The 25923-nt window shown below is 49.7% G+C and overlaps 11 protein-coding genes across 11 annotated transcripts; 5 read left to right on the forward strand and 6 right to left on the reverse strand.

Annotated features, from left to right (window-relative positions):
* Positions 1 to 172: 172 nt before the first annotated feature.
* P152DRAFT_151771 (uncharacterized protein) lies at positions 173 to 2314 on the forward strand. Its single transcript, XM_033673934.1, has 3 exons — positions 173 to 877; positions 929 to 1364; positions 1410 to 2314. Exons 1-3 carry the CDS (start codon positions 340 to 342, stop codon positions 2185 to 2187), a joined length of 1752 nt encoding a protein of 583 aa, XP_033531459.1. The 5' UTR covers positions 173 to 339; the 3' UTR covers positions 2188 to 2314.
* Positions 2315 to 2910: 596 nt separating this feature from the next.
* Positions 2911 to 7026, reverse strand: P152DRAFT_476229 (RCC1/BLIP-II; the record flags this gene model as incomplete). Its single annotated transcript, XM_033681491.1, has 4 exons — positions 2911 to 3098; positions 3545 to 3801; positions 3845 to 3962; positions 4008 to 7026. The coding sequence occupies 4 exons, from the start codon at positions 7024 to 7026 to the stop codon at positions 2911 to 2913; spliced, it is 3582 nt and encodes a 1193-aa protein (XP_033531460.1).
* Positions 7027 to 9237: 2211 nt separating this feature from the next.
* P152DRAFT_366585 (uncharacterized protein) lies at positions 9238 to 9844 on the reverse strand (the record flags this gene model as incomplete). The annotated part of the gene is given in 3 exon segments (XM_033675428.1): positions 9238 to 9490; positions 9510 to 9670; positions 9791 to 9844. Coding segments are annotated over 3 exon segments (468 nt in total), but the record flags the coding sequence as incomplete, so codon positions are not given.
* A 3147-nt stretch (positions 9845 to 12991) lies between these two features.
* P152DRAFT_476231 (uncharacterized protein) lies at positions 12992 to 13600 on the forward strand (the record flags this gene model as incomplete). The annotated part of the gene is made up of 4 exons (XM_033681492.1): positions 12992 to 13068; positions 13115 to 13157; positions 13210 to 13416; positions 13469 to 13600. 4 exons carry the CDS (start codon positions 12992 to 12994, stop codon positions 13598 to 13600), a joined length of 459 nt encoding a protein of 152 aa, XP_033531462.1.
* P152DRAFT_152074 (putative RTA1 domain protein) lies at positions 13462 to 15245 on the reverse strand. The gene is made up of 2 exons (XM_033673938.1): positions 14080 to 15245; positions 13462 to 14030 (listed from the first exon to the last, which is right to left on the reverse strand). Exons 1-2 carry the CDS (start codon positions 14868 to 14870, stop codon positions 13865 to 13867), a joined length of 957 nt encoding a protein of 318 aa, XP_033531463.1. The 5' UTR covers positions 14871 to 15245; the 3' UTR covers positions 13462 to 13864.
* An 876-nt stretch (positions 15246 to 16121) lies between these two features.
* On the forward strand, positions 16122 to 17503 carry P152DRAFT_461229 (uncharacterized protein). Its single transcript, XM_033680077.1, has 6 exons — positions 16122 to 16450; positions 16501 to 16540; positions 16589 to 16694; positions 16740 to 16775; positions 16827 to 16878; positions 16931 to 17503. Exons 1-6 carry the CDS (start codon positions 16380 to 16382, stop codon positions 17241 to 17243), a joined length of 618 nt encoding a protein of 205 aa, XP_033531464.1. The 5' UTR covers positions 16122 to 16379; the 3' UTR covers positions 17244 to 17503.
* Positions 17278 to 19033, reverse strand: P152DRAFT_152033 (phosphoribosylamine--glycine ligase). Its single transcript, XM_033673937.1, has 3 exons — positions 17886 to 19033; positions 17550 to 17834; positions 17278 to 17502 (listed from the first exon to the last, which is right to left on the reverse strand). Exons 1-3 carry the CDS (start codon positions 18685 to 18687, stop codon positions 17312 to 17314), a joined length of 1278 nt encoding a protein of 425 aa, XP_033531465.1. The 5' UTR covers positions 18688 to 19033; the 3' UTR covers positions 17278 to 17311.
* On the forward strand, positions 18955 to 20963 carry P152DRAFT_461233 (MFS general substrate transporter). The gene is made up of 3 exons (XM_033680078.1): positions 18955 to 19378; positions 19426 to 20518; positions 20569 to 20963. The coding sequence occupies exons 1-3, from the start codon at positions 19301 to 19303 to the stop codon at positions 20754 to 20756; spliced, it is 1359 nt and encodes a 452-aa protein (XP_033531466.1). The 5' UTR covers positions 18955 to 19300; the 3' UTR covers positions 20757 to 20963.
* A 100-nt stretch (positions 20964 to 21063) lies between these two features.
* P152DRAFT_402658 (uncharacterized protein) lies at positions 21064 to 21441 on the reverse strand (the record flags this gene model as incomplete). The annotated part of the gene is made up of 2 exons (XM_033676665.1): positions 21064 to 21327; positions 21403 to 21441. 2 exons carry the CDS (start codon positions 21439 to 21441, stop codon positions 21064 to 21066), a joined length of 303 nt encoding a protein of 100 aa, XP_033531467.1.
* Positions 21442 to 21936: 495 nt separating this feature from the next.
* P152DRAFT_402685 (Deoxyhypusine synthase) lies at positions 21937 to 23123 on the forward strand (the record flags this gene model as incomplete). The annotated part of the gene is made up of 2 exons (XM_033676667.1): positions 21937 to 22173; positions 22242 to 23123. 2 exons carry the CDS (start codon positions 21937 to 21939, stop codon positions 23121 to 23123), a joined length of 1119 nt encoding a protein of 372 aa, XP_033531468.1.
* Positions 23124 to 23248: 125 nt separating this feature from the next.
* Positions 23249 to 24466, reverse strand: P152DRAFT_151753 (inorganic phosphate transport PHO88). The gene is made up of 4 exons (XM_033673933.1): positions 24110 to 24466; positions 24030 to 24050; positions 23829 to 23968; positions 23249 to 23768 (listed from the first exon to the last, which is right to left on the reverse strand). The coding sequence occupies exons 1-4, from the start codon at positions 24124 to 24126 to the stop codon at positions 23374 to 23376; spliced, it is 573 nt and encodes a 190-aa protein (XP_033531469.1). The 5' UTR covers positions 24127 to 24466; the 3' UTR covers positions 23249 to 23373.
* Positions 24467 to 25923: the final 1457 nt, after the last annotated feature.

Raw genomic sequence — 25923 nt, forward strand, 5'->3', positions numbered from 1 at the left:
TAAATCAAAAAAGTAGGCCGAATTTGCATTTGTATGTGTTTTCCAGCGTATCTCAAGATACGGTGTATGGCGATCAGATTTGGTGATTTTGGGGGTTGTGCACAGACACATGTCTACTTAGTGTATTAACACACCTTGCTCAAATAGCCGAATTTTCTCTTAGTAAGAATCCTTGGTGTTTCTAGCGAGTACGACAGAGGCAGCCTTATGTGAGCTTGTCAAGGTTGTCCCGTCGCATACGAACTTGAGTTATCCTGGACCTTCTTCTTGTCCTTGACCATCCGTTCCTCAGTTATTAATCATTTTCGCTGAACCTTCACCGCATCCATACACCCAGACATGCCGTTCTCGAAGTCATCGAAGCGAAAGGGTGGACTCGCCCATTCAAACCCGCAATTTGCGTTTGTGCACTGCAATTCTGATCCGAGTAATCGATCGAAGGACGATGGGATACTTCAGAGCACTATACGATCGTATGCGATGCAATATGCTCGAAGACAGAAGCGATGGTCAACAAGCAGGAGGATAACTCCAGAGATGGTAGCACCAACGACAGATGATGCCTCGAGCCAGAGGAAGGGGACGACTTTAGCCCTAACAGTTCCGTTTCGAAACCCATCGATGGACAAATCTCCACCCGAAGCGGATAATGTTATGAAGTTGGAATTCTATGAGAAAGAGCACGAGACGGGTGTTTGTATAGGCTGTTCACGGCCTTTGAAACCAAGGGTTTTCTGCCGATGTAGTGTTGGGAGTCTTCTGGCCAGCAATTCTGTGAACGGATCGTCCTACAATCCCCATCCTTGGGATCTTCCGGTTTTGCTATCCCGCAAGCTGATCTCCATCACCGGATCTGAGACGGAACTTCTATCCACCTGTAAGCTATTGTGAATCGAACGGTATAGCGCATTTGAATCTGACTTCAAAGTCTTCGCAACGATTGGACCACGTTTCCTTCCTTTAGATGCTCGCCATCAGAGTAGCCTCATGGAAGGTTGGTACTCCGCGTGCCTGAGCCACAGCGCATATATGCACAGTTTATGTTCGGTGGCAGCGATTCACCTTTTCATATCCGGAAAAGGCCAGTTGCGGGATGTGATTTATCATAAGATGCGAGCGGAGACGTACCTCAAGATGAATCTCCTCGATCCTACTCGGATGCAGGATGAGTCCAATATTGGAGCCATCTTCAACCTTATCTCTGTTGGCGAGGCTCTCCTTCTCCCTGGCATAACCAATGGCGAGTATAGAAAAGAGGATTGCAACGAGCGAGTCATACATTTGAACGGTCTCCGACATCTGATCGGGCTTCGCGGTGGCCTGTCAGGATTGTCTTCCAAATGTCTGCGGACTTTTATACTCTGGTTCGTAATCCTCACATCCATACGACCCAACTGACTCCGATGAAGGCATAGTACTGCACACGCCCTGGCGTCCTTTGGTGATCCATACATGTCGTTCATTCAACACCTGACGGGTCCGATGAACACCCTATCACCCGTAGATGAACTCTTAAGGGACCCACCTCTAAATCCGATGATTCGATTATGCTGTCGTCTCTATATCAGCGAAAACCTAGTCCGAATCGTCGGGAATAGCACACAATTCGTCGAGGCACTCCATCTCTGGCATGCACGAAAACCCGACTGCCTGGATTTCCTCGATCTGATCAACTGGTCATGTGACATCATACAACGTCTACTATTTCACTTGAATTCGAACCCGACCCGTCGAATTGAAGAGTCACTAGCCATTGCACTCATCATGTTCGTCACTCGTGCGTCGGAAATGGTCGCACGTACCATTGACCCGCTTCGATTTGCAGCTGTGGAACGACTGAGAGGCTCACTCCTGTCGGTGCCTCCCGAGGAATGGGCTCCGGCAGAGGACCTCCATCTTTGGGTTTGTACGGTCGGTGCATTATCCGCGCCTGATGATGACGAATCGAGCTGGTTCGTCTCGAATTGTTATAGCGTTTCCCAACGATATCTTGGAAGGGGAAAAGCGGAGTTTCTGGATCGTTTGCGTGGGTGTTTATGGATTGAACAGACGATGGGTCGGAAATTTCGAGATTTATGGGGTGTCATGGCCCTGAAACGAGAGGAATCTCTTATGTTGGCTGGAGATGCTCAATCTTGTTCCCAAGTGCCTATTCAAACGGGCATTGTAATTGGGTCGGCCATCTAAATGTCGTGTTTGGGAGCGGACTAGAAAGATCATCTGGAGCAATCGGCCGTCGTCAATGGGGACTGTTCTGTGGGATTCCGATCCTCGTTTTGCAGCCCATGGAATTATATCTAATCTAGGAATATGGTGACAGAAGTCCTCCCATCACAATAGAAACGATACTTCATAGACAAGTTAGTTAGGATATGTAGTAACTAGTTAATACCTTAGAGTTTAATATCAAATGCTTTGCCAATAAAGTTGTAATTACTCTATCAACCACGATCGAGTTGCTCGTTTCTATCTACATACTTTTTCGCCTTTCGCCTTCGGTTCGTTGGTTTGGACTTCTGATCTCCCGCTGGACTTTTTCGCTCCTCTTCCATCACTCGTCTACTCTCTTGATCCCACCATTGTTGAAATTCCTGCTCCGCTTGGATATCTTGAAGGTTACGTTTCGTTGTGGACATTTCATGAATCACGTCCTTCTCCGCCTGCTGTTGAGACAAGATGTCAACCATGCTCAGTCCTTCTGTTGGAATCGAGGTCGTCGGCTGGATATGACGGACCGAATGAACTGCTGGTGTTGGCTTAGATGCTCCTGAGCTATCTGGTCGAGGGCCCAAACGCATCGCGTTTTCCGATCGCTGACGAGTAGAGGGATCTATGGTAGGGGATGACCCAGGAGTTGACGTGGCCCATTGCGATGACGCTGTCCTTTTGGTTTCGGGAGTGCGAGGAACATCATTCGTATGCGGTGTGGTATTTGCGACCGTTTGCCTCATTGTCAGTGGCCTCATTGTTAGTGGAGTTGACGCATTTCTGATTGAAGTTGCCGGTCCACTGGAAGTCGATGGGAATGAGTTGGTCTTCGATGGTTGGATTTTCCATGGCGAGCTGGATGTTCCTTGCTTCGGTGTCGCAACTTTGGGCTGTTCGGTTTGAGCCTTTTTCCGTTGTTTCTGAGATGGTTTGCCTCCGAAGTTGGAAGTTTTCCGACCCCCGGAAATGGCCGATTCTAGGCCAAGAGATATGTTTGAGACGCGTGATGACGATGCTTGATCCATGATTTCCTTCATGGTCAACTTCGAGGAATCCAGTGCAACATTCCATGGGCCTTTCCCTGCGGACTCTTCTACGATGGACGGCGTATTGGAAATATCCAAATTCCGATGAAAATCAGGTTTCGGTATTGGCCGTGGATGAGTGTCCATCCTTCGGATCGGTGAACGCCCCAACTCAGGCATATCAACGGGAAATCCATCATCTTCAAGATCAAATATCATATCCTGGGAAGGGTGCATTGCGGATTGTGATGGCCTCGGGGGGGACGGGGGCAATACATCATCAGAAATAGCAACTTTCCCCCTACCCATACGTAGCGATAATGGATGATGGTCGAGAGGGTTCACGAATGATGTCGAAGGGAACTTGGATGCATCTCTCACAGACTTCTCTCCAAGCATGGCAGGGTCAATGCTAACCTCTCCCCATCGTATCCGTCTCTTTGAAAGCTCCGGCCAGCGAAGTAGAAGCTCTTCATCGTCTTCCTTTGCTCTAGCATGATATCGTTGTTCCTCGCGTACTCGTTGATTAACTTCGATTAACAAATCGTTGTCCAATTCGTCCAGATACCTGCAAGGTTAGATATATAGACTAGATGATGGGAAAGGCTTACCCATTTTGTAGAAGCACCTCGAGGTTGAAGCAAATGTAATCCAGTGCAGCATGACGAAATGCTCCAGCAGGGCTGGGAGCAATCACATTGAGTAGTTCGCACACATTCCGAAGGTTCACTACAGTTGTAAGCCTTGATCTTCCATAGAGTTCTCAATGCTTACCGTGCTTTCCGATAACCTTCTGGCAAACCAATGACAAGCGGTCAAGTAGAAGTTCGTTCGCGATGGCCATCACATCCAAGACACGATCAAGAAAGTCTTCAACCTTAGGGCACTGAATGTTGTCGAATAGCTCGATCCCAGCATCTGAGTAGATATGCCGTAGAACGTAACCGAACGTCTCCGATGAAAAATGCTTCAGGTCAATACTGACTTTCCCTGATTCGGAAGTTCTTCCTTGTAGCCAGAGGCCTCCCGTACGACCTTTGAAAAGACCGTCGAAAAAAGGACAGCGCTGACAAAGGATCTCTGAATGAGCAGAAACTTGGCCGTCCTCGAGTTCGACCAGTACATCTGCGTCAGTGAATAATTCGGCATCGCTGTATGCGATTCTCATGTCGTCGTCCAGTCGCCTTCGACTATCGATCTGGCGGACCGCGAATTCAAGTCCGGTCAATTCCAGTCGATGAGCAAGGCGGATCAAATCCGCTCGAACGTTACGTGCTCGGGCGTTCTTTGGGAATTGCCAACACTCAACGACTTCATCCGTGTACAACCAGTAAACGAAATTGAAGAGAGTCATGGGATCAAGACCTTCGAATTGAAGTCGAGTACAATTTTCAGTCTCTTCAACGTGAAGAAAATCCATATGAGCATGAGAGTTCAGGGATCTTCGAATAACATTGCTCCGTCCAACCAGCAGCCATCTATGAATTGGTATGCCCCAGTTACCAAGAGATGTATAAACGACGATAGGTTCGAGTGGAAAATCCTTAGTATCTTTCAATGCAAGACTTTCAATCCCTTTGGTAATGGAGAAAAGCTGCTGGACCTTCGGTTCGACGGCTGACAGTTTAATCGGATGATCGCCTGTGGTAGCATACGTAACCAACTCTTCGAAAGGCATGAGCCTGGCGTATGCTTCCCACAAAGGACTGCCAGTGTCCAAGATGTCGGTTTTGGTGACATCATATTCTTGTCGTATAACAGCATACGCACCAAAGGCCGATGCCCGAACTTTGCAGACTCTTGTCAAGTTCGGTATCCTAGTGAACTTGTAATCTTTCGACTGGCTTCCAATTTCCGAAGCAGTGGTATGTTTGGCTTTCGACCGCTTGACCTGCCTCCAGACCGTCCCAGCTTCGGTGGCAAGAATGATAGATCCATCTTGGTCAACGGCGACATTTCTGGCTGACATGTGGCCCTTTTTGATGGACCATACCCGTCTAGGCTGGGAGAAGGAACCTTTGATTTTACTTGGATTCGTGGTTGATGCATGCGAATCGCCCATCTCGGTTGGCAGGCTCACCACGCAAGTGAAGACTTCTCCCATGGAAGACATGGCGCAAATCGTGTTACCTCCACCGGTAATATGACAGATTCGGTTCGGGATATCCTCCCAACTCGGAATGGTATGCACTTGATGCATAAAGAAATTCGAAAAGCCATCTAGTGGGAAAGTCAGGCGCCTATACCCGTAGTTGGCGAAGACCCAGACCTCGTGGTTCGCAAGCAAACATATCGTAGCACGATCAATCGCAGCGACGGTGGAGATCGTAGTGCTGAACAACGATGCAGCGACTTTTCGGGGACTGGCTTGACTGGATAGAGAACGAGCGTCCGAATCAACAATACCCAACTGGCCCTCATTCTTCCCGAAGGTGAACAATGAGAGCGGAGTAAAGACAACGGAGTGAATTCTCGATGCGGCAACACCGGCAACCCGTTCTCGTTTCAAAGTGCCGTAGATCTGTCGTGGAACAAGCTGTAAAGGCTCCTCGTTTGGTCGGATGTTCGAGAGTTGGTAACCCAATTGGCCGAATGTGTTCATTCCCCAGGAATATACGGATCCATCCGACGTGACAGCCAAGGTATGATTGTGTCCTAATGCGACTTGTACCACTTCTTTGGTCCCAAGTCCACCGGAATCGACGCACGCGAACTGATACCGGGTTCTCTCATCTCCAAAACCAAGTCGTCCACCCTTTCCATGGCCACATATGTATAGATTCGACTCCTGGTCAGTAGTCAAGATCGCCGTATGGAACTTGGACATTTGTATGTCGCGGAATCGAATTGGGATGCTTTTCACACTGAAAGGAACTTCGGCGATATCCACGTACCCATTCCGCATCCTCATGTTTCCCTCGTTCGTGTCCGAACCATAAAAATGACTTCTTGACTCAAGATATCGCAGGAATTGCTTCTCGATCAGACCCACGGGCCGTCGAAGGGTAATTCGTTCTGGAAACTGTCGATCGTCTTCGTCCCCGAACCCCAGTGTAACGTTCTTGTTGCTTCCAAAAGTAAAAACCTCGTCGCCAAGTTGCTCGGAGATACACGCTATTGACTCGGATTGGGTGGGATCCAAGGTTTCGTCGGTCGATGAGGTATCATCGCGAATGCCTTCTGTTCCTTCTCGGATCGACCGATGGATCGTTGACCTTCGAGAGTGAGCCGCCAGAGTCATGAACAAAAGATCATACGGGCCATTCCCCTCATGGTCTTTGATCTTAATCAATGGTTGGGGATGCTTCGGGGTGCCGTGAGCGTGGTTCAAAACATCCTGAGTTTCCCGCCACAGGATACTGCGAGCAATCGAAACATTTCCAAAATAGAATGCCCGGTGCAACGCAGTCCACCCGTTTTCGTAGTCTTGGAGATATATGTCGGTCAGCGGGAAGTCCAGTAGGGCGGTCGCGAAATCGATGGTCGAGTCGTGTCGTGAGGATGCAATCAAATGCAATAACGTTCGTCCAAGGTGGTCTCGTCGATTGATATCCTGGCGTGTGAGGCCATCTTGAGCGCTGTATCCATGCGCTTTCTTCTGCTTCGCAAGGACCGGCGATGTTCCTAGACTGCCGGGACTTCCAAATGAAAGACTCCTACCCGTTGCCTCTATCGAACTGCTGGTTTTGACTCGATTGCTGGTGGTCTTCATTCCTCCCTGCCCAGCAGAGAGAAAGCTTCGAAACCCTTCCACATCATCTTGATAGAAGGAATTCCACAGATAGCCGCTCATATGCTCGAAGGCCAGTCTCCCCAGTTCAACCCGGGGAGGGGAGTATTGAGCCTCTCGGTCGAGCTTCTTGACCTAGGCGCCTCGCGATGACCCTCGATATCGGAGCCAAAGCCGGTTTAAAGGCGCACTTCGGCAAGAAGCTGCAGGATTCAAGAAGACAAGGAACTGGTCGTCGCCAGCAGCAGCTGGGTTGAATCGTTTGATCGCGATGGCGCGTGCAGTACAGTCGAGTGCCGGCGCGAGTCGTAGGAATGGTGGGGTACGAGTCAAACCAAGCGTGATGATCTGACGAAGCTGCGGAGAATTGATCGCGATGCGGTATCTGTGGTAAGATCGGCACGAAGTTCTGATTGATTGACGACTTCCTGCAGGTACAATAGGCGGGAGGGGTTTATGACAATCCGATTTTCCTGCAGCGATGAGACTCAGATGGGAAGAATGATGGGGGAAGGATAAGTGCCTCGTAATTAATTCGATGACTAGATGTAGCTGAGGCCTGAGATACCGTGGAATTCTCCGGAAGGCGATTTTCGAGCTGCCGAATAGATTCCGTGCCCTATATCTATTCTAGAAATACTGTGATCCTGTTTGCCACAGCATATTATACCCCTCCCTTCGATGGCAGAAAATAAACCCGGAGTCCCTATACCCATACACCACCATCGGACATGCAATAAGGAACGTGGGGGCGCGATTGGCTCTGCAAAACGTTATTGTCGCTAGGGTACACGGGTAGTGATGATGGATCTAGATGCGATCGAACAGCCCGCAATACAATAGACCATCCACATAGACCGATCTAAAGCACAAGTCATCGATGACACGTGGGCATATAGGACGAAAGGGCCAGGTACTTCATCTTTACTCGGTGTTGGCATGGCAGGGTCATTCGACGTGGTAGGAATAATTCTATTGATATCTACATCTCAACACCCGAAGGGAAACAAGGCCTTCAATAAGGACTCCACAATATCGCTCAAGAAAGTAGATATAAATCTCTTCACTCATGCTCCATACGCCTTCGCCATGCTTTGCGCATCTGGATCCGAAGCGATTCGTATCGCTTGGTGAGGATCCAAGAGGTGGAGCCATTGACGCTCAATGAAGGCAGTAAAAATGTCATAAAATCCCTTCTCAGGCTCGTTAAATTGTATTCAACCATGTCGTGTTCAACGAAAGACCGCCATGTTGCTCAAGTTCGGTCCGTAAGTCGGAATACCAAGCCATATCATCGGGAGTTTCCTCGATGCTGGCAGGAATCGCCAAGGAGCGGGAATCATCTTCGAACGGCATCGATGTCTGATTGAATGACCCGGTCATATTCGACAGATTATGCAGAGACGGTGGGCGACGACTTTTGGCATACTCGCTCCAAAAATTCATAGGCAGTTCGTGTGACTGTGGGACGGTCGAATGGGAATGACGAGATGCGAACGTTGAAGGACCTTGACTCAACATACTCAGATCAAGCGACAGCCGATTGTCCTGAACCGGAGCCGAAGAAGGAACCCCGAATTGGTTCTGCATGACGGATGTGTCGATACCATAGGGAATCTCCCTCATAGGGACGGCTCCTGAACCTTTGGGTGGCGGCTGCTTCATGCTCTCCAAATCGGTCGGAAATGTCGAGTCTCCAACTTCCGACTGTGTCCCAGAAGATGATGCGGTCAAGCCAGGAGCGCTGAATCGAGCAGAGTCTCCGCTATGAGAGATCGGACGAACGAAAACATCGCCAACCCCGGTTTCTGTCAAAGGGAGGTCCGTCGCACCGAATAATTCGTTCTCGTCGAGACTGGGCTGCGACATGGCAACCCAATCCAACTCAGCGGCGGTCACATCGTCCACTGGAGAGAACTGAAATTCGCCCAGTTGCATCGAAGGTTGCGAGAACAGTCCTTCGGACCACACATTGATCTTGGATACGTCGCTTGCGCTTTGTTCTTGGGTGCTGGATTGACCGAGATTCGCATTCTGCATCAATGGCGGCGGAGGTTCTCTGAAATCGAGGTCCGCGCTCCCAAACCCAAAGATGTCGGAACCAATGTTCACGTTGGGTCGCGAGAGAGGCAGACTATCCACGGAACGTTGGGCCCCGTTGCTCATCCCATATAATGCCGTGGCTTGCCCATCAGCGATGGTCAGGTCATCCACCGACCGCTGCATCAACCCTTCTGTGTCGACACGACGAGTTTTATCGGGTAGCGTCGAGTGCGATGAGCTGATGGAATGGCTCGGAGCATGACGAGGGATTCGGTATGGGACACCCGACGTATGGGCCAAGTTGTTCGAACGATGACAGGGTTTGTGATGGCCATTTGCGAACACCATCAAGGTACTCTCGGAATGTGCGGTCGACATACCGGGTCGTGCCTTGCTGCGAGGCTTCGGTGGCAGATCCGGATCCACCGACTCCGATTTCAAGCCGCAGACGCATTGGGAACCCTGGAAACAGGCGCAATGATGGCTATGCTCCTCAACTAAACAGCGTTAAGTCTCTGAGCACAACGACCAAGCACAGGTCGAATTGCGTACGCTTGACATCCAACCCCGAATTTTCTTTTCTCTCGCCACAATCGCATTTTGCATGATGCGACTTCGATTTCCTTGCGCCACGGCAATGTTCACACTGTTTGACGGGTCGACCCTTGGGCGCGATACGGATGAGGTCACGGTCTTGAGGATGTTAGATTGAGACATGTCGGTCGATACGAGGAATATGCTGTTAGCATCGTGTGGACATACCTCGATGATTGCAACCGCTCACGCGATGTCCTTTGACGCACGACTCGCATGCCCACTTCTCACCGTCGATGAGCATTCTGAGGGTGGCGGCGAAAGTGTCCACTGGTCGCAGAGTCGACCTTGCGCAGATGGAGTCGAGCGGCTAATGACAGTAAAATGCGATGATGACTGCAACGTCGTGCCACCACCGCTCTCCAGCGTCGAGCGCGTTCGCTTCGGGACGACGGAGAAGGATCGAGAGGAGAATGGGAAGGGAAGAGAGGAGACCCAAGCCGTGCACCAAAAGGCGCGTGGCTGGTAAGAGAAGGGGACGCCTAAAAGGCGGTTGTAAGAACAACCCGTAGCTAAAGAAACGGACAATAAATCCAGATGGGTTATGATGATGGAAGAAGAAGAAGAGAGGAGAGGAGAAAGCGAGAGGGGAGTGGGGGGATGAAATGAAACGGCAGGGTGGTGAACGGGGCTGTGGGAGACTAACGTCGAACATGCATGAAGGCCGAAGGGGATGGTCGATGTTACTTGCTTCTAATCGATTGAAGGGTTGAAACGAAAGGAATTAGGGGATAATGAGAGGAACCCTAGGAGATTTGATTGGCTTGGTTTGCACATTAGATTGATTCGGTATCCATCAGAATAGTTAGTTTTGAGGGAATTCATTGTTCACCTCACACTCCACATACACTCAGTTCTCCCCCACAGTCTACCCAAGAGAAACTTCGCCTCCACCAAACGCTGCAACTCGGCAACTCCCTGTCAACTGACCATCCAACGGACCATCTATGATCTATTCGGTAACTGACCATCGATGTCCGACTTCGAAGAAAATCCTGCTACATCCCATGGTGCATCCATCCCAATTCCCATCCACTCGGGCAGGGTTTCCATTTTTCATCGTTTCATGCAATCTATCCCGTCGTTGACCAATCCAGACTCCAGAAAGCAATTGCTAGGTCCCTTGTACCGCTTGTAACTCGAATTCCCTTATTCGGTCCTCGTTGCATTTCCCAAGAAATTCCCATTGTTCACGACTGGAACACAAGAGCCGACCACCCATTGTTCGAACAAACGGAACTCACGTCCAGTTCAGATCGATATGCCGATGAGATAGCCGTTTTGGTGCTCCCGTACATCACGCCCACTACATCTGCAAGATCCCTCCAGGTGCCGTGAGCAACGTGCATCATCGTACCTCGTGCCCGTTTCGGCGTGTCACACGGCCAGAGTGGCTTTGAGCTTCTTCGAGGACATGCCCTCACCAGCTTTGGCGCAGAAATCCGGCCCGTGAAAGCAACCCGTGAGGATCCTCGGATGAGCGGTAAGGACACTATGAGAACTGGAGAAGTCAATTGGTCTGGTCGAACTTCCCCACACTCCGGGACTCTCATCTATTAGACTGCTTTTTTATTTCACGAAAATCCCAATTGGATTGCTGCATATCCGATGTGACGCTTCGGCAATTCTAATGCTAGTGACCGCTAACGCGGTGGTGTCGTCCAGTCCAGGCACAAGTATACGTCTTTCGCAGAAGCACGATATCAATTCGGGCCATTCATACGTCTCAAATTATTTGTTGAACTCATTTCTCTTCATATTATGGTACGAGTTTTCGCGCGTGTTACTACTACTTTGCGGATTGCACCCGCACGCATGGATCCAGTACTCGACACCGGGGGTGGTGCTTCACGAAAGCTCCTATCGCAGGATTCGGTCGAACGGGTCAACATTTTTGACTTTCACCGAATTCGCTGTCCTTCAGCCACCTGGAGCGAAAGTTTCCGAACCATCGGAATTAGGATTACAATCCTACTTCATGCTCTATGTCCAGTCAATCTGGACGAAGAGAATTTGAAATACAGGTACTAGGCCGATATTCCGTGTCATCCATTGCACAGACGAACCATTGCTCGCTTCCTATGCCCATAGCATTACATCTGATCACTCGATTCGAGGATGTCACGTCGGCCGTTATTCCCATCGACTATGCTTAATACGATTCAATCTCGACAAGCTTTCATGGAACCATGAGACCAAATCGACCCGCAAACGGATCTCCCAAAATGGTCGACCGCAAATTAGGTCACCACATTCTCGATCGGTTGCGGATGTCTTGCTCGAACTTGCCTGGACAAGCAGGCAAGCGCTTCCCTTAATGATTTCTGGGATGCGGGACCAGGTATATCGTCACAACCTGCAAGTTGGTTGCATCCGCACAGAGCATGTACTCAAAGGCACCAGCCATTGTTCAGCCGTGACATGGACCTACTCAGGTCATTCAAATCTTAAATTCATTCTCTTATCCAGCTTGTATTCAGTTTCCAAATCATTGTCAGCCCAGGGATATGGTCGGTCCAGCCATGCACTGTGGCTCGAGTAGGATCCACTAAGCCACAGCCGTTTCTTTTGACAATCCTTCTACTATTCTTTCATTCCACCTCCCTCTGTGTGATCATCTGCCTGTCTGGAAGCTGTATCAACTAGATTTCCACCTCCTTATTTTCAACAGTTCAGTCAATATAGTCGCCCCCGCAGTCTTTGTAGTGGAAAGGCGTAATTCTGAGGCCAGACGAGTACCATTTCAACTTGTGGACCAGCCTCACTCGTCGATCAAACCGGATGCCACAGATGTAGAGCAAAGGAAGCACCTTGATGCTCTTGAAACCTCTCGATGGGAACGGAAAGATCGATATGGCCGGCAAGTTCCGCCCATCCCAGTGCCCGAAACCTTTTTGGTTTTATCTGCCTCGGGTGCAAGAGTTTGATTTGCCCACTGATCCGACAGAAGGCCTCTTGGTCCACCGCAAGGTCTAAAGATCAGCATTTGATGCATCTTGGCAATTTCAATTATGCCTCTGGAATGGCCACTCACGTGATATCGCGCATCCTTCGCGTTCCATGAGGCGGGGTTGTTAGATCTATACCAATCACCTCACTTTATGTCGCGCGCAGATACGAGACTTGAGTGGATATACCTAGACGATGTGAGTCATTCTGCGCGTAGATCATTGCAGTTGGCTTTCTTCGACCCGCAACCAATTAGTCGTAGAATTCCCTCGTATTGCAATCAAGTGAGGGGTGATTAAGGCTGGAAATGGTACGAGGTTGCTTCGAGTATTTAAGGCAAGGGAGCGCATCTGTGAATCGCGACTCCCTGAAACCCCAGTGTCTATCGAGTTGTGTTTTTGGATTCCTGCAGTCAGTCCACTCCATTGTCCTGTCATCCAATATGTCTTCCCAAGAAGATTCCTCCCCCAAAGAACCTAAGTCCGGCTCTGAATGGGAGATCCCTCCCATTGGCACACCGTATTGTTCAACTATCTATCGGAATCCCGAGCTAACTCCAAATTAGATGCTGGATAGAGATCCCTGCCCGGGACGTGACGAAGTGCAAGGTTTGGTAGCCACCTACTGAACCTCCAGGATGCATAGCTAAACCATCGTCAGGAGTTCTATGCCACCTTGTTCCCTGAGTGGGAATGGCGCTCCACGGACACTACAACTAAGACCGAGCAGACCACAGCCTCATTCAGCTTCAAGAAGCAGTCCCTCACTGGAGGCATCGTGAAAGTTCAAGAGATTTGGAACACCTCCGGTGCGCAACCTGGGGGAATGGGATATGTTGTTTATCATATCGTAGACTCAATTGATATTGTGGGAATCCATCCTGGAAGTCCATGCTGGGGAATGACTGACCAGACGGTAGGCTGTGGAGAAAATCCAGTCGATTGGCGGAAAGCAGATCTTGGAGAAGAAACCGGAAAGCGATTTTGGTTTTTATGCGAAGTGTAAGGATGTTGAGGGTAATATCTTTGGAATTTATGAAGTGAAAAGGTAGATCGATGTGGTAACGAAGCACCAACAAAGATCCATTCTCGCTCATCTCAATACGAAGCCTTGATTTAATAGACGAAAGCTTGCGTAAACGCTGCAGATTAAATATCATTGAAATCCCCCAGTATCCACTGTCCTATGAACTCCAACGAAACCTGAAAACGAAAACCGTCGACAATGCGCCATTCCATTCCAAGGCGGTGTATATCTAAGCTAAGGATTTGTGTCTCGTATCCATTGTGGGAGGTATCTCGGTAGTACGGAATATTCAATCCCGATACCGGTAGTTGGTAGATTCGTCGGATGAATTCTTGTGCTCTTCCAACATGATGTCAGGTTGATTCTCACCGATCGCCCGATGACCGAAACCTTGATAATTGAAGCTTCGCCCGGGATGCCAAAAGTTGAACACAAGCACGGCCAAGGCACACATTCTGATAAACAAGTTAGATCTGAATCCCGATGTTCGAGATGGAAACTTACGTCGAATCCAGACCAATAAAGAGCCCTTCCTTCTGCATGATCGGATTTCCCCAGCCGCCAGCCATTTCAATGATTCGATAGACACATCGGATCATGATGGCCACGTAGCTGAGAGTCAATGACGCACAGAACAGCTTAAAGTTCAGACTATTCCTCAAGGTAGTAGTCGCCGGGTTCAAACGACCTCCACCATTCTTCTTCACATCTTGAAGAACCCGGTTGAAGTAGTCGCCCGCCATCAAGGCGAAAACCGCAAGGGTAAACACCTGGAACGACAATCCGGCAAGCATGAGGTTGTTTCCAGCATCCAACATGGCCTTGTCGCCATCGTCCGCCGTCGCCGCAACTCCACCGCCCGCGCCCTGGAGCGCCAAACTCACAAAGTCGCAACTAATGAAAATCCATGTATAAAACTTGGGTCTGATCCTCGATAGATCTTCCCCGAAGGTGATCACCAGATGCTTCAAGCAAAGGTAAATGCCCGCCGCAAGAAAGGCCGGGGCGATGGTTAACAGGATAATCTGGATGTAGAAGCCACTATCGTTAAAGGCGTCGGAGTGTAAAATGATGCGCCCGCCATGTCCAATGGCTTCAGAGGCAGATCCGAGACACATCGCAATAAGGAACGACCATGTCTTGTGAAGGCTTCCTTGTACCGCGTGAGCAACTGCAAGTACCGCAAATAATATAGTAAAGAAGACATTCTCGCCCAGGCCTGGGGCGTAACCGTAGATCGATTCGGAAACCGGACAGGTATCGATGGTACATTGAATTGGTTGTTCACCACTCATCTTGACGGAATGAAGGTGGGAATTAGGTCGAAATATGAAGCCAAACAAAGGTTGATGAAGATAGAAAAATGACTAGTCGACGATAGACTGTAAGAGGAATAGAACGAAAATTCTCAACGCGATAAACTAAAGGAAACAATAGACAAAGGGAAGGGAAATTCGATGAAGATATTTGTACCAGACTCGAATATAATGGATAGCCCGATTCGTCCGTAAGCCAGAGAACCGGGTCGCAAACCGCCCGTCCCCAGTCCGCATTGCCAGCCAGCGACCTGTTCATTCTCCATGCCCTTCTCTTTATGGATGGTAAGTACGCGATACAGCCCATCCGCCCCTAGTTCCCCCATGCATGACGATCTTTGGGGGCGGAATACAAAAACAGTTTTCTATACTTCAAACGTGTCAAATAGCACTGCGCCTCGATAGCGAGCCATTAGTGAGAGGACGACACTTTTCGCCAGCATCAAGGTGGGTACATAGTAGTAGGTACATACATCTCGTAAACATTTCCTGATCCGGACCATCATTGCAGCAATGGAACGACCGTGTCTATGTCAGATTTGTCAAGGCTCCGGCCCATGCACTGTGCCGGAACCCCACTTATGGGTTAGCAGCCCTATCCACTATCCAGTCCTGTGGGCTCAGAGGTTATTAATATTTTACCTACTCCATAATGCGAGAACATGAGATGAATTGCTGCGCCCTGAGAATGGAAGATTTGGGAATGGGCAATCTTGGGAACTCTCGCGAATGAAGATTGAGCCTGTCCCCTTATTCCACGCGTCTAGTCAGTCGGAGTCGGAACAATTAATTCTTCGAACCGCGAAAGCCGCTCTGATTGGCTTCTCGTTGGCCTACGCGTCCGTCTTCGTCACCCCCGTCCTCGTCAGAGAGAGTCGTCGCACGAGATTAGGGGATGTGATTCAGCCCCAGCGACGGTTTCACGCTTCGACCGTTCTGTAAAGAATCAGGATTCAGGAATTCGGGATGGTAACTGCTGTTGCTCTAGTAGGAATCCTGGTCTCTCAATCAACACCGCATTTGGACTAGGCTCGCTGCCACGCTGTCGCATCATCGCACGTTCTCATCAATGATCAATGGGCTATGCGGACTACCCGTAGGTACGCCCCAAATCCCTAATTATAGGACCAGGAACTGGTAGTTACTCATAATTAGTAGTAAGGTATCCGAAGTGCCAGTCCTACACAGGCATCAACCTGGATACGGTAGTCAAGCAGCAAGCTTCTTTGGCTTCAATGATTTCGGAGCTTCTCCCTAGCGGCCTAGCCATCATTTCGGCCCGTGTTGCGTATCACAGATCGGGAGTCGGGAGTCGGACGTCCGTGCTAAGGAAAAATAAGGCCGAAGCCGAGGTATTGCCAACGATGTGAACTTCGAGGCTGTGGTGACAATCGATGATAGAAGGAATCTACACGGTTTAAAATTAGATCACTGGGAACAATTCTCTGCCGTGGAGACCATTGCAACTCGAATCTCTGATCCGCAACAATGGCAGATCAAAGCAAGAAGGATGAAGTTCGAGCGCGATCAATCGCTGGTGTGCAGGCGATTTTCGACCGGTACAGTTCAATAAGCTATTCTAAGCTAAGGAAAGTCTGACCGAAGATAGATATCATCTATTAGAAAAGGAAAGACCTGGTGGTCATCGAGTAAAGAATTCATTTGTTCTCGCTTCGATACACGCTGACATAATGTAGGATTTCGATTTCGATATCATGAATACGGCCAAGATCCTCGATGCTGGCCCAGAAGGATGGGTTCTTTTTGAACTGAAGATCATGGACAATTGGTCGAACTTAAACAGTAGGAGGGTTCGGAATTGTTGGAGGGTTCCACTAACGCCTACAGATGTGATGCATGGGGGAGCCTATGGCGTAATCTTCGGTCTGCTGCAACCCAGTTTGCTTTTGACCAACCCTTCCTAACTTTTTACAGATATGTGCACTACAACTGCTTTAGGGCCTCTCGCCCGCCCCGGATATTGGGAGTAAGTGCGCCCGTATCCATATTCTCGCAAGCCAATCCTTATTATCCCTCAGCTTCCTCGGTGGTGTAACCCGGTCTCTCAACATATCGTACCTCAGAGGCGTCCCATTGAAGTCGACGGTGAGGATACGGTCATGGGTTGTGCAGTACGGGAGAACGATGGCAATGATACGTTCGGAGATGACGTCGGAGGATGGCAAGACCGTCTACGCCACCTGTGAGCATCATAAGGTGAACGTGGCGACGCCACCAGACCACATGGCCGTCCGGATCCCGTGGGATGATGAGATCGAGCGCATCCACCAGGCGGAGCAGGAAGCAAAGAAAACAAGGAATGGAAAAGCCGGGGAGAAGGGGAAGTTATAGTACCGCCAGGGTGCAAATCGATGGAGACGCTATTGCTAAGATGATGAAGTTTGTGAGCCGATGGGCCGTCATTTGAGGGCTCGAGCGGCGATATCTCGGCGGTATTGCATTCCATCAAAGTGAATGCAGTTTACACCATGATATGCAGCCTTTACAGCGTCTTGAAGTGTGCTGGCTGAGGCAGAGGATGCGATGACTCGTCCGCCCGCGGTCTTCAACTTGTCCATGGTGGATGTACCAGCATGAAACAGAACAATTCCTATAAAAAGTCAAAAGTAGAACAAGATACAAAGGGGTTCAAATTACCATCTGGTGTTGCATCGAGCTGCATGTCGATTCCTTTTTTATATGGTCCTGGATACCCTCCAGCAGCGACGACAACCGTGGCGGCAAAATTTGACGAGAAGGTAGCATTGACGGACTCCAGCGAACCGTTTGCGCATGCCACAATGATTTCCGCAAGGTCGGAATCAAGCAACATCAGTACGCTCTGCGTCTCGGGATCGCCAAATCGCACATTATACTCGAGAACTTTCGGGCCATTCTTTGTAAGCATAAGACCGGTGAAGAGGCACCCGATCATCGGATGACCTAGAGAAGGGTCAGTTTCTCATCGCCTTATGTGATCCAACCAATACTCACCCGATTCCTTCATGGCCCTGATGGTTGGGTCCAGCACTTCTTTCTCGATTTGCTTCATCATTTCCCCGGTACATACCGGTGCTGGAGCGTACGTTCCCATTCCACCGGTATTTGGGCCAATATCCCCGTCGCCAATCCGCTTGTGATCTTGAGCGGGTGGGCAATTGACCATCCTCGACCCATCACATAAGCTCAGGATGGAAATCTCGTCGCCTTCCAAAAATTCTTCGATGACCACTTCATCTCCTGCCGACCCAAACTCTTTGTCAACCATGATCTCTCTGAGTGCCGCTTGCGCCTCCTCTTTGCTAGTCGGGATGATCACACCCTTTCCAGCTGCGAGTCCACTGGCTTTGATGACGACCGGATGAGAGACAGAATCCAGGTACTTCCTCGCAGCATCATAGTCCTTGAAATTCTCATAGGCCGCGGTAGGGATGGCGTTATGCTTCATAAAGTCCTTGGAAAACGCCTTCGAACCTTCCAACTGTGCCGCCGCTTTCGATGGACCAAAGCAAAGCACCAATGGCGCATGCACCTTGAAATAGTCGGTAACTCCAGCGACCAATGGAGCCTCCGGTCCAGGAACGACGAGATTGACGTCCCGAGTATGTGCTGCAGAGAGAAGCGAAGGGAAATCTTCACCGGAGATGGGGAGATTCTCGCATTTGGGGACGGACGCAGTCCCACCATTGCCCGGAGCGCAGTAGATATTCGATACCAACGGGGACTGGGCAAGTTTCCACGCCAAAGCGTGCTCACGGCCTCCATTGCCAATGAGGAGAACACGGTACTCGGCCATATTGAGGATGTGAGTTGGAGAAGGACGATTCCAATATCAATTCGAATAACCCGAGTTGACTCGATTTAATTGCAAGAGGCTTGGATAAGACAAGGAAACTTTTTGATACTGTGACGAATCTCGATCAATGCGAAAGCGGCGGTAAAATTGCAGGGATCAATCGTATCAACCAATCAGCAGCGTTTTTGTCCCACCTCCAGACATCCACTCTGTCCATTTGATTTTGATATTATTTCACGAAACTGGAGTAGTTGCCCATGGATTGATGGGCTCAGTTGGACGGAGTGATCATTGGACAATACGCATACATGATATATTATAGGTGTTGGCATTGCTGGTGGATTGGAGAACCGAGAAACGTGACGTCAACTGACGAGGACAGGGGTCGAAAGCATATTTTTAGTCGTCAATCAACGAAGAGAACGTTGTATCAGGCCCAGGGGACCTTTGTATCAGGTCTGATCCATTCTAACAAGATGCGACTGTGGCCTGGTGCCCTTCATCAATTTCAAATGTAGCCCATTTGATGTAGCTATCATTATCCCCTTCATACAACGATAGTCCCTACGTACTTAGTCCCTGTACCGCTTTCTACCTCCATCCTGCGTACGACATGGCGGAGCTTTCGTCGCGCCAACAGCTCCGTCGACGGGTGCTTCGAGTCCTCTTCATCTCTCTTCTCCTTGACCTCGTATGTATAGTTCCGTCGTAACCGATCATCGCTTAACAAGTTTCCAGATATCTTTCACCTTTATTCTCCCCCTCTTCCCCAAACTCATCGAATTCTACCGCGACCTCGACTCCCGCGCCTCCAACGGTTCTCCCACTCTTCTCCAGAACATTCTCTCCGTCCTTCATCGGTACAAAAACTCTTTCGCCAAACCGATCAACTCCCGCTATGACATCGTCATCCTTGGTGGGGCTCTCGGCTCCCTCTTCTCCCTTTGCCAAGCCATCGCCTCCCCAATCATCGGTGCCCTCTCCGATAAATACGGTCGACGCACGGCTCTTCTCTGGGCGATGTGCGGAAACATTCTCTCCGTTGCGCTCTGGGTGGTAGCGGTGGATTTCCGGACATTCCTGGCAAGTAGGGTCATCGGAGGGTTGAGCGAGGGCAATGTACAACTGGCGACGGCGATTGCAACGGACATTTCGAATGACGAGGAACGTGGCTCAACGATGGCTCTAGTGGGTGCATGTTTCAGCATTGCGTTCACGGTAGGGCCGTCGTTGGGTGCAGCGTTGAGTAATTTGGTATTTGTCAAGGCGAACCCGTTCGCAACGGCAGCAGGATTCAGTTTGGTATTGATCGTCACCGAGACCATTTATTTGTACTTCTGTCTTCCGGAGACCCACGACATCAAGAAATCCAAGGATCAGGCGAGTGGGAATGGGAAGATCCAAGCCTCGAAGGCCTCGAATCCGAACGTCCGAACCAACTCGCATGTCTTGCTGAACTTGACTCATTTCACCTTCATCTTGTTCTTCTCGGGCATGGAGTTCTCGTTACCGTTTATGACTTATGATCTCTTTGGGTACTCTTCGGCGCGGAACGGAGGATTGTTGGGATTCATCGGTATCATTTCTAGCGTTCTACAGGGCGGCGTAACGCGCCGTATGCACCCTCTGCTCGTGGTTCGGATCGGAGTGGTCTGTTGCGCCCTAGCGTTCGTTTGGTTGGGAAAACTCAAGACGCAGGGAGAATTGTACGGTGCAGGAGCTCTGCTTGCTACTACAAGTGCAACGGTGGTGACGGGATTAAACAGCTTGAGCAGTTTTGAGGCTTCGGCTGGGGAGAGAGGTGGGAAATTGGGAAACCATCGGAGTTCTGGTACGTTCTTCCTTCGCATCGCGTCTCCAATTCATCTAATTGTTGTGTAGGCCAAATAGGACGCACGCTTGGTCCTTTGATTTTCTGTTCCTTATATTGGTGGGCAGGTCGAGAGGTTGCGTATACAGTTGGAGGTCTCGGGATGGTTGGGGTGGCTTCGATGGTCTTTGGAGGTTTAAAGGCTCCTCCAGGAAGCATCCAACCCAAATCGATCAAGACCACGTCAAGCAAGAGATAACAGGTTACCCATAAAAGACGGAGATTAGCAACTCATGGATGACGTAGGGTGTATGTTCCGGTGGAAAAGGATGTATTCGGATGACATGGTACTGTACAAATATATCGAAACATGGATTCCCTTGATATATACCATCGAAGCACCAAGAGCTTCCCACAAATCCATGAACGCCTCGCAATGCATAAATCATCCAAATCCAGCCGACACATTCGCTTATGCAGGCCCCTCGGGGGTGATCTTGGGCCTACGCTTCGTGAATCTCTTCGACTCTACTCCTCGTTAGTCCTGTCATATCGCCTTTCATCAATCAGGACATACCAGCTGCAGTTCTCTTCTTCTTCGGTGCTCCTTTGCCTCTCGCTTTCAACCGTTCTATGTGTTCCAGTCTGTCCTGCTCCTCCTCGTCCTCAATCACGGCGCGAGGGAAGTCCTTCCGCAACTGTTGGATGGTACCGACTCGTGGAGGGTAATATGAAGCGAGTGCCGCTCCGCGGAGGCGCTGACGGAGAATTTTGGTACCAATGCGCAGGCGATTGGGATTGAACGTGGTGTTGAAGATGCGGCATTGGACCTGGATGAGTTAGCCCGTTCAATGATGCTGGGATGGATTGTTGCTCGAAGGTGCAGGCTTTGGATTCATACATACCCGCATTAGGTCCACGACCCGAGACCGAGCGATTGACATGATCGATGTACAGTTCACCGTTGACGATTCAAAGCGTAGATTCGCTACTGTGTATGATGGCGAGGTCGAAGTTCGATCAGATCTGAGGGTTGCAGATGATGGGAAGTTTTGCTACAGGGACACCCCTGCCCCACATCTTCGACATGCGATATTTCATGGCCAATATCCCCGTGATGCAATTGTCGCCCTCCTCCACACAATCTACAGGCGATCTTGTGTTGGTGCAATGGGTCAAGGTAAGTTGATTTGCTTGAGATGAAAGTCCCGGTTTCTCTCTGTTCCGCTCCGTGTAGATGTCAGAGGCTAATCTATCCAGTATCTCGTGGAAATATTTCAAGACACTCGTGGAGACCGTGGAGACGCCGATTTGTTGGCATAGATAGCCGCTGAAGCTGCCGAAACCATTGACTGCATATCAGGCTACTGTGTGATATGGTTTATTCCAAAGGAGAGCCGTTCGCCGTACCACCAGGATACTTCGACCAGCACGCGAAAATGGGCAGTCAAGATCAAGCAGTAGTATCTGCCTCCCCCGAGATACCTACTACCGCGGCCGCTGCCGTGTTGAAGCCTTCCGAACCGATGGCTGCCGGAAGCAAAGTGGTTCGAGGAATCGATTTCGACAACTTCAAAGGCAGAGATGTTACCGTGGTTGATATTCTGGAGCATATGGATGTCATGGGATTCCAGGCCATGAACCTGGCAAAGTCGATCAAGATTATAGATGAGATGGTATGTCGTCTGGTTGTTTGCAACATTGGACCCAGACCTTTCCACGATGATACTGACACATGTCATAGAGAGCCTGGCGCGATCCAGAGACCGGCTCTCGAGCCACTATCTTCTTGGGCTACACTTCCAATATGATCAGCTCCGGTTTGCGCGAAACGTTCCGCTACCTTGTGCAGCACGGGCACGTTGACGCCATCGTCACCTCTGCAGGGGGGATAGAAGAGGATTTCATCAAATGCCTTGGCGACACATACACTGGCAGCTTCGACGCGGACGGGACGAAATTACGTGCGGCAGGCATGAATCGTATCGGCAACTTGATCGTACCGAACGATAATTACTGCGCATTCGAGGACTGGGTCATCCCGGTGCTCGACCAAATGTACAAGGAACAGGAAGACACAAAAGGGACGGAGAACGAGATTAACTGGACGCCTAGCAAGATCATCGCCAGGCTAGGGAAAGAGATCAACGATGAGCGGAGCGTTTATTACTGGGCTCAGAAGAACGGCATTCCTGTGTTCTGCCCTGCACTCACGGACGGGAGTCTTGGGGACATGCTATATTTCCACACCTTCCGAACGTCGCCCGGCCAATTGCGATGTGATATTGTCGAGGACATCCGCGCGGTTAACAGCATTGCTGTGCGTGCGAAGAAGGCCGGGATGATCATCCTGGGAGGTGGAGTTATCAAGCACCATATTGCAAATGCGTGCTTGATGCGGAATGGGGCTGAGTGGGCGGTTTACGTCAATACCGCACAAGAGTTCGATGGGAGTGATGCAGGAGCACGACCGGAGGAGGCGATCAGCTGGGGGAAGATCAAGGCAGATGGAATGTCGGTAAAAGTGCATGCAGACGCAACGATAGTATTTCCGTTGATCGTGGCGGCAACTTTTGCGAAGAATGAAAAACCGAAGGAAGAGGCGAAGGAAGGCAGTGGAGTGTAAAAATTCGATCTCTTGCATACTTGGAGTTCAGGGAAGCATACTGGATATGGCGTCCATTCATCTGGTCTCGTGCTGTACCAGCGAGGCATGGACAAAATGGGGTGATATTAGGAGCTAAAGTACAATGCTGGCTAACATGTATAAGCAAGTAGAGTTGTGGCCAGGTAGAATCGGGGTAGAATCCGGGTAGAATCTAGGGCAAAACTCCAGTACCGATTGTTCAACGCACTGTATGCATAGCATTGACCATTTACTCCTCCTTTGCACCACCACGTCCAGACTTCTCCGCCTGCTCAATGCTCTTCTTATCGGTCTTGATCTCTCCGCCAGCCGGCATTCCCATGAAGCCAGCGGCAGCCTTCCATGGGCGCTTCAAATCTCCACTCGCTGGGCGTCCGAGAACGTGGACCTTGACCAGGTTGCCTTCGAACAGGGCCTTCAAAGGGATGATGCTCTGGATGAGCAGCGGGTTGGTATATTTGAAGTAGATGTGCATCACGCCCATCATGCCGACACCCATGAGCTGGGACTTGAAGAGTTGGCGGAGTTGGCTATAGTCGTATGCTTGGATGGTCGTGGTGACAGCCTTCGGCTCCTCGGTGGAACCCATTGGTGCGGGCTCGACGTATTTGAGGACGGTGAGATCTAGACAAGGTCAGAGATTGTCCAGGAAGCGAGCGGGTAGCCGCTGAGGTCTTAACATACCCTTCTTCTTGTCTATCTGCAACTTCACGTAAAAGTATGCGCTGGCGATTATGACGTTCGAGAGGACATAGAGGCCGCGGATGAGGTTCAGGACATTAGGATCTTCGAAGGGAACCCTCTTGGACACCTGCATCATAAATCTAGGGTCGCATCAGTATCTTCCCTCACACAGTTCGCGTCCTTCGCATTCTTCGGACATACAGTATGATGAGGACATTGGTACTGCGCAAGAGTTAGCTTAGTTCATGTGCGAAGGCATTCGGGTATCGTCAACAACTCACATTGCGGGATTGACCATGGTGACGGTGTTTGGCTGGGCCGGATTTGAAGACTAAGTGTTGAAGGCTGGGAGATGGCAGAAGTTGATGTAGTAATAATCAAACTTAGATGAAGTACCACAGTACTGATGGAAATCAGGGCTTGGATGATGATATGATTCAGAATGCTGGTTGCAGCGTGCAAGCGGGAAAAAAGATGGTCTCAAAAAGTTGATGGCGAAGCGGGAAAAAGAACACATCTCCGCCTCCAGTCCGCTGTCGCGATTCTCGGATCCCGTGGTTAGAGGAAGTGGAGCGGATGGGCGGACGGGGTGATCGGACTCCATTCATCGTTCTAGATGCTTCCTTTCTTCCTACACACGTATTTACTACTTACCTTCATCTACGATATATAATTACTAATATACTAGATCCAAAGAATCCGGCCTCAAAGCAAAGAACAGTCGGGTATCAATCATCCATGGACGTGCTTTCATGTTGACCAGAATGCCTGGAGATACCACTGCTTTTCCGCAATCCATCAAGGACAGCCATGCCTTCGAATCACCAGATAGCTAAAAGACATGTTCGATGAAGGATAATTCCACACTGCCGACCATTCCTTCCAGGAGTTCCGCACATCTTAGCACATGTTCCGTATCTTCAATTGCTCGACCGAAAGGCTCTGTCCAACCGAAGCGGAACTGTGTCAAGAGATAAAGAACCGGGTTGATCGTCTTCGCCAGTACCATCTACGTCGATACTAGCTATAAGTCTCGATCCAAATATCTCATACACCAATGTCGACGGGGTCGGGGACAGGATGGACCAGTATCGAACTGGCTTTGAGGATGACGGGTCCCGCATCAGTGCCAACTCCAGTCCCAACCGATGGAAAGGAGCGTATGTGATACTTCTGCTCCTTTGCCCGCAGCCGCGATACTGGTACGAGTAGCAAATTCGACCCGATTTGTCTTTCGATATACCTGATATGCCCTCTCCTGCGAAGACGTAAGAGATGCGGGGAAACCGAAGTCATCGTGGCTCATAGCTGACATCAAATATATTATATAAACTGATGAATCCTTCATCAACACATTCAAGAGGCAAATACGGAGTAGATAATCCGTATTGGAAGTCATCGTGACCAACATTGGGATGGTTCGGCTGAAATCTGCCCTTTCGCCATTATTTCAGCGCTGGGAATATCTCTTACCTAAATCATCAAAACGGTCGCACACGCACGTCAACAACTCAACCATGTTCAAGAACAATTGGATATTGATGCTTCGTATCGTGGATTCAATCTAGAATGTCACGACAGCCTAATGGATGCTTTACCTTGCACTGGACCTTCGGAATACGAGCTTCCCATACAAGGGCAAAACCACATTCCCGAATCAGCTTGATGGGCGACTATCGGTGCCTCGGACGAGGTGGTCCAGAGTCATGCTATTTTTGCACAACTGTACTGCTTCCAAACGACAAACATCCCGGGTCCCAGATCGCAAAGATGTCAAGTCTAAACGAGCTGTCAGTTTGTCCAACACGAAGACATGCAGTCAAGATCGCCTTGGGGCGGAGGACCGGTCCATGTGTGGTGCTAAGTCTGACCTAATATGGGATTGTCAATTTTGCTTGTGCTACTGTCGACTTTGATTCCCATGTCCCTGGCAACTAGTGCCTAAGAAACCGAACTAATAGTAACTATTATAATTTCGTCTATGGGGTAACAAGGGGAACCCTCCGTGGCCAGGTTTTGTTATCACGTTCCTATTTCAATTCCGATCCTAACTTGTCGGACATCATGTCGTATTTCTCTTCGTTGCTTAGAATTC

This window comes from Eremomyces bilateralis, assembly GCF_010015585.1.
Source record: "Eremomyces bilateralis CBS 781.70 unplaced genomic scaffold P152scaffold_22, whole genome shotgun sequence".
NCBI classification, from domain to species: domain Eukaryota; kingdom Fungi; phylum Ascomycota; class Dothideomycetes; order Eremomycetales; family Eremomycetaceae; genus Eremomyces; species Eremomyces bilateralis.